Source organism: Rhamphochromis longiceps, linkage group LG15 (genome assembly GCF_057381845.1).
Source record: "Rhamphochromis longiceps isolate RC_006_pf linkage group LG15, R_longiceps_female_GT1.1, whole genome shotgun sequence".
Lineage (NCBI taxonomy): Eukaryota > Metazoa > Chordata > Actinopteri > Cichliformes > Cichlidae > Rhamphochromis > Rhamphochromis longiceps.
This window is the reverse complement of record NC_140571.1, coordinates 34,520,247-34,527,242: the sequence shown is the minus strand read 5'-3', so window position 1 is coordinate 34,527,242 and position 6,996 is coordinate 34,520,247. Positions and strand designations below refer to the sequence as shown.

At 39.8% G+C, this 6,996-nt stretch overlaps 1 protein-coding gene across 1 annotated transcript; it reads left to right on the top strand.

Annotated features, from left to right (window-relative positions):
- The first annotated feature begins 3,057 nt into the window (after positions 1–3,057).
- LOC146652995 (zinc finger protein 862-like) lies at positions 3,058–5,332 on the top strand. The gene is made up of 8 exons (XM_085382148.1): positions 3,058–3,167; positions 3,274–3,583; positions 3,712–3,831; positions 3,930–4,082; positions 4,220–4,352; positions 4,457–4,610; positions 4,705–4,843; positions 4,940–5,332. Exons 1-8 carry the CDS (start codon positions 3,058–3,060, stop codon positions 5,225–5,227), a joined length of 1,407 nt encoding a protein of 468 aa, XP_085238274.1. The 3' UTR covers positions 5,228–5,332.
- The last annotated feature ends 1,664 nt before the right edge of the window (positions 5,333–6,996 follow it).

Here is a 6,996-nt window from a genome sequence, read left to right as displayed (position 1 = left end):
AACAGCCTCTGATGTGATATGACACACTCTCGGTGATCACTTTACAAATGTAATTATGGGGCAATAGATGAGGGACATTTCATTTTTAACGTAATAGAAAGAGATGAGATTTTCAAAATGGGCTACAGTTCATTTTGAATGTTTACTGATCAGAATCAACCACACAGTGTGGCACCTGATGGACCATGATAGAAAAAGCGAGATGTCACTGACAAAATAAAAAGATAGCAAACAATACTCAGAACAATGGATCACAATGGAAGCTTTGAAGGCTTGGACAATGCAGACGCATGCAGTGTTTAGTTCTTAAATGTTCCAGCAGTAACCTTTGCAAGTCCTGTCCTCTGCCTCCAAAACGTTGTTAACTCTGTGTGATTTCCTGTGTACATAGTGCTTTTCGAAAATGACTTAATCAAGGTGTATGTATATCAGTGAAACAGAAGGGGTGAAGTGATTATTTATTTTTGTACAGTTTTCCCTTGTGTTTTCCTGAGATAGGGTCTTATGGAGAGCACTTTCCTTTTGTTTGGTTCTGTTTCACACTGGGTATTGGTAGCACTTCTTGGACAAGTTGTGGGTTTTTGGGGGGCTTTTTTGGCGTTGGTTCATCATAGATGTTATGCTTTTAAGTTTATTGCCACGTCTTTCTCACTTACTATGTGTTAATAGACCTCTCTGCATTGAATCGTACTTGTTATTAATCTCTGTCTCTGTTCCACAGCATGTCTCAATCCTGTTTTCCTTCTCTCACCCCAACTGGTCGCAGCAGAGTTTGCAGCAGGGTTTTCTCTGTATCTATTATTGCAGGATCTACTGTACAATATAAAGTGCCTTGAGGCGACTGTTGTTGTGATTTCACGCTATATAAATAAAATTGAATTGAATTCTTGAAAGGAGTAGCATTAAACCTAATCTTTAATTGTGAAGTAAGCTTGAAATTTTGGTTTTGGAGACTGGGACGTGGACACAATTTTAACGCTTATTCTGAGAACCAGTCAGACTGTGTGAAATAACTCCAACTTATAAATTCTGGTCATAAATCGATTTGTTTTTATATAGCATAATTTTCTGACCTCTTTTAAAAGTGTCTTGTAAGTCTTGTAGAGACTGTAAGCAATTTACAAGACTGCAGGCGACTGAAGCGCGGGACTCCGATGCTTGAAGGAAGTACAAAGAATTTATTTACAATGTCCAGGGGACATGTACAACAGTGAAAGGGTGCTATATACAATTGTGCAAGGGTGGGGTCTCCAGGGAATCCAAGGGAAAGAAACGGAGATATCCGTTTCTCACTCCTCTTCTGTCACACACTACACTTTGCAGCCACTCTCCACTTGCTCACAACTTGAGTCTCCACAGGGAACAGGAACAGGTCAGGGATGTCTATGTACAAGGAGAAGGCAAATTGAAATAAATGCTAAATCAAAGAGAGCTACAAGCAATCTCAAAGCCGGGGCTACACTGACACAAGTCAAACAACGATTCAGCGATGAGTGGCCTCGCTTATTCCCCTTAAATAGTGGCAGGCTAATGAGACACAGGTGTTCATTCTCCCACAGGTGCATAGACCAAAGACAGGAACCCATAACAGGGCTCTAGAGTGCGACCAATTTGGTCGCAAATGCGACCAAATTTCTCCATGGTGCGACTAATAAAAAATACTTGGTTGCACCGGTGCGACCAAGTAAAAAAAATACTTGGTCGCACCGGTGCAACCAAGTATTTTCTCGGAAAAAAAGTTTCAGCAACCCTGAAAGTCTCCGTGTGTTCAACAACAGGCACACATTATGCCCATGTCGTGTTCTAAACCAATCAGAGATACTCAGAGGCGGGGACCTCTGTGATTGGCCGTGGTCCAGATATTCCTGCAGACCTACTTGTGTTTACGTTTGAAAGTGCGGGCAGATAGAGAAGGGTGAGTAGCCCAGGTCAGAAGTGTATGAAGTTGGTATTGAGAAAATATGAAAAGAACAATTGATAACTTTTTCGTTAAGTTAAGGCCTGATCAGTCCAAAATTCTGAGCCAGCGCTCTGACACGGAGCCATCAACCTCTCTGTTTTTGTCAAACACTGGTCCGGAGACGGCATCAGAAAATGAGCCACATACGATCGACTCCCAGCCGGAGTCCACTCAAAGTAAAAGTGAGAAAATGTATAAATTTCGAATCGAGTGGCTTGACCAGTTTCCCTGGCTAAGATACAGCCAAGCTGACAATATGATGCACTGCATTTATTGTCGCGAGTGTGGAAAGACCATGGCCGGCAACACTGCATTTGTCACTGGTGCTAATACGTTTCGAATTGAAACGCTGAAAAAGCATACAGCATCGAGAAGACACATTATATGCCGCGATAAATGCTCTGCCAAAATGTCCCCGCTCCCCACTGCCTTTCAGCGGCAGGCAGGAGTAAACAGGTCATCGGAGGAGGCCGAGATGATCATTAAGTTTAACATCGCCTACAATATTGCAAAAGAAGAAGTTCCGTTTACTAAGTTCAAGTCAGAAATAACTCTTCACAGGAAAAATGGCTTGGACATAAACCCCACATACAGCAATGATGTTGCGTGCGCCCAGTTTATAGGCGTAATCGCTGACACACTGAAAAATAAGACGTCAGTGGAAATTGCGAACAGTACATACATGGCCTTCCTGATCGATGGAGACACAGACATCGCCACAAAAGAATGTGTCATTGTGTACGCTCGTATCTTGCAAAAAGGAAGACCAGCGAATATACTGATTGGACACATTGAGGTCCAGCATGCCCATGCCCAAGGTAAGCCATGTCATGTCACGTAGCCTATGTATATGATTAATAATATTACGTCGTGTTACTGAATTAACCATATCTAGCATATTCTTATCATTGAAAATTAAACATAGCAATAATACATGAATATAGAAACTCAAACTGAAAAAGACTGCATTGTAAACTCTTGATCTGATAAGTAAATGTTTTTTTTTTAAAATTTGTTTAGGAATTTATGCTGCCTCAAAGAAAGCATTTGATGCTCTTGGGGACCAGTGCAGTAACTGGTTGGAGAAAATCATTGCTATGGGGGCTGATGGAGCTGCTGTTAATTTGGGCAGCAAAGGGGGTGTCATAGCCCTTCTGCAGCAGGAGGCAGGTGACCACATTGTGCCCTTCCACTGTATGCCTCACAGGTAAGACTAGAAGACAAGAAATGACTGACACTCTAAAGTCACTGTGTGGGTTAATTTCTTTTATAGAGCAGATATATCTACATTTAAAAGTTTACTATCGTTTCAGATTGGAATTGGCAATGTTGTCAGTTCAGAGGGAAATTCCAATGATCAGGCAGTTGTATGACCTTCTCCATTTAATTTGGAAGACGTATCATTTCAGCCCAAAATCAATGAGAGAGCTTAGGGTCATTGGGGCTGACTTGGGAGTAAATGTGCTGGTGCCCAGTGGGGTGAAGGGAACAAGGTGGCTCCCACATGTTTCAAGGGCCCTGGAGACCTTTCTGAAACCAGGGCAGTTCACTACTGTGTACCGCCACATGGACTATTTGGCAGGTTCCTCTTCTAATGCAGACATTGCAGGCCGAGCTACGAAGGTCAGTGCATTATTTCTGAATATTCTTTTTATTTTAGCGAATTATGCAATTGTTATTGACTTTATATTTTTTAAGAATGTAGTTCATCAATGTTCTAGGTGACTAATTTTTATTGTTGTATCATACAGGTTAGGAAATCAATGGAAGATGCCACTTTTGTGGCCTTTTGCCATTTTATTACAGATGTGTTCAGTGGCATTAGTAAGTTTAGCCTCCTACTTCAAAGGAATGATGTCATCTTACCACAGGTAAGTGAGATAAAGTGGGATGTGTAAATATGAACTGTGTTTGTGGTCATCTTCAACTTTAAAAAAAAAAAAAATACAGCACTGTTATACCCAAACAGGTCGTTTGCAGCCTGGAACAAATGCTGGTGACCACAGAGATAATGGTTGCAAGACCCAAGCCTCATGGAAGACTGTCAGAGTTCCTGAATGATATGAGGCTGCAGAGGAGGCAGCAGGATAAAGAGGGTGAAATGGCAGTCTACAAATTCCAGGTAGGCCTACATATAGCTGTGTCTCATATTTAAACAGAACACTATTTATTATTTTATTATTATTTTTTATTTATATTTGCAGACATATTTCTAATATCAATATCACAATCTCTATTTATCGTTTATGCAATGCACAGACAATAACACTCAAAGGAGATGCATCAACTCTGGCTGAAGATGGTGTTGCTGCAACTAAACTTAAAAAAGTAATGGATGCAACAATCAAATCCACTGTGAAAAATCTGAAAGCAAGATTCAGCAGTCTCCTAGGCAAGTGTATTAAATACATGTAGATAAGAAATATTTTTATTATTGTTAACAACATTGTTATATTTTTATTTTCATTTATTAAAATGTAGTTGTTCTTACAACAGAGGATAGTGCTTCTGAGTCAGCCACAACCAAAGCTGTCAAATGCTTCAACATTTTCAATCATGATAGCTGGCCAGAGAACAAAGAGGATTTAGTGGATCATGGTGCTGATGACCTTGCTTTTCTCTTGGATCACTTCTCCACAGTCCTGAGAAGGTAGCTGGTGGATTGCTACGATATCATGTGTGCTGGTCGTAGATATGTTGTTTATGTGAACACTGATTAGCTGTGTAAACCACATCATTTTCAGAAATGGTGTAAACGGAGAGCTTGCAAAAGAAGAGTTTGTAAGTTTGAAGCTGTTAATTGCCAGGATGTTCAAAGACAAGACCTACCTCAGCCTTTGGGAGCTCATGTTGACCAGAGAGCCGTACTGCTCAGAGTACAAGGTCAGTTTTGGTTGATGTTCTTTCCTAAGATTGTGTGAGTTTTGCTAACTAACACAAATTGGTTCAACAAATCTCTTGAATGTATTTTTCTCTCAGAACATCCTGCATCTTGTACACATTATGCTGGTCCTACCTGTCTCAGCTGCGGTATGTGAAAGAGGGTTCTCTGCACAGAAGAGAATTAAATCAGACACAAGAGCATCCCTTCATTCAGAGACAGTGGATGACCTGATAAGAATCAGTGTGGAGGGGCCAAGTTTGGAAGATTTTGATGCTAGAGAGAGCGTGGCAAGCTGGTTCACCCAAGGCGAAAGATCAAGAAGGCCAAATTACAGGAGCTGGCCATCTGAGGGGCATGTGACTACAATGGAGGACAATCCATAAGATGTCAAGTTGTTCGGATATTGAAATGTTCAGTGTGAAGCCTTTGACACTTTGAGGAACTTTTTGAGGATTTTTTTTTTAATTTAATATATCTTGAGATGTTTTAAATTTGTTTAATGTTTAAATTTCAGCTCATGAAGCACTTTAATCACAAGAATTTTTAAGTGATCTTTCTTGTAGAACATTGCTACAAATAAAGAGCTTTGTGTTGAAAGGTTGTTAGTTAATCATTTACAAATCAAAAAAACGTGAACATGTAAAACTGCGGTGTTAAGTAATGCAGTTAAAAAATTTGGGTACGCCTAACTTTTGTGCTTGTACGCCTAAATTTTGTGCTGGTGCGCCTAAATTTTATTTTTAGGCGCACCAGTGCAACCATGGCAAAAAGTTAGTCTAGAGCCCTGCATAATGAGTTCTGCCCAGGCGACAGAGGGAGATAGAAAGAGAGGGTGAGGGAGAGAGAACAAGAGAGAAAGTGCAAAACAATAACGAAACCCAGTTGCTGCTGAATACTCCTCAGGCTGGTCTGCCGAGCCATGACATCAATATTTTAACAAAAGGCAACATGCTGCTCTCTGTAATTTGTGCCCAGTGCCCAGTCCCATGTACTAGGAACTGAAGGATTACCTGTATGATCTAATAGCAGAAGGCTGGGTTCGGAAGTCAAACTCCTCATACTTCTCACCTGTTGTGCATGTCCATATAGAAGACGGTACTCTTTGGCTAAGGATTGATTACAGACCCTTGAACAGAAAAATACATCCTGACTGACAGACATTTATTGTGCATGATGTATTGTACACAATCTGGATCTGCATCCCCTTTGACCTCATGAATGCTCCAGCAGCCTTCCAGAAGAATGTTTAGAAGTTCTTCGGGATAACATTTGTATTCCCTATATTGACAACTTGGCTTTTCAAAGTGAGCTAGTGGCCTGTATGGGGCTGTTTTGCTGCCTCAGGACCTGGAAGACTGGCTGTAGTAAATGGAAACATTAATTCTGCTGTCTACCAAAACATCCTAAAAGAGAATGTTCATCTGTTCGTGACCTGAAGTTGAAGTGCACTTGACTTCTGTAGCAGGATAATGATCCAAAACAGTAAAGTCCACTGATACTATCGACCATAAGTCCACTTATGAATGGCTTAAGCAAAACAAAATGAAAACTACAGTTTTTGCTGCTAAAAGTGGCCCAACCAGGTTAGGGGTCAATCACTTTTTTAACAGGGCCATGTAGGTTTGGATTTTTTTCCCCTTAATAATACACACCTTTATTTAAAAACTTCATTTTCCATTTTCTTGTGTTATTTTTGGATAATATTTTAATTTGTTTGATGATCTGAAACATTTAAGTGTGGCAAACATACAAAAAAAAGAAATAAGGAAGGGGAAAACACCTTTTCACACCACTGTATATGACAGTACTCCTGTCTACTCTGACTATCCAACTTTTTCTAATCAGTCATCAGTACTCCTAAAGTTTTATAATGCTAAAATTTCTGTGCTTCAGCTCTCTTTTCACCTTTGCAAATAAGGGGGCAATTTTTTTTAAATTTGTAATGCAATAAAATTTGATCAACATACTTTATTTACTTTATATTTTTTTGTTTTTTATCTATCCTAGGTAAACATCTAACATTTTTTGTCAAATGCTTTTTTTGTGTTAATTCAATTCAGTTTTATTTATATAGTACCAAATCACAATGGCAGTTGCCTCAATGTGTCATCATCATAAGGATGCATTTCTTATGCATTTCTTGGTACTTGTA

What these genes read in the sequence shown, in the direction of transcription:
- LOC146652995 (XM_085382148.1), top strand. Translation starts at nt 3,058, where the DNA reads ATGGGGGCTGATGGAGCTGCTGTTAATTTGGGCAGCAAAGGGGGTGTC. An exon ending in TGGCAGTCTACAAATTCCAG is followed by an intron (nt 4,083 to 4,219) that starts GTAGGCCTACAT and finishes TGCAATGCACAG; the next exon opens with ACAATAACACTCAAAGGAGA. An exon ending in CGTACTGCTCAGAGTACAAG is followed by an intron (nt 4,844 to 4,939) that starts GTCAGTTTTGGT and finishes TTTTTCTCTCAG; the next exon opens with AACATCCTGCATCTTGTACA.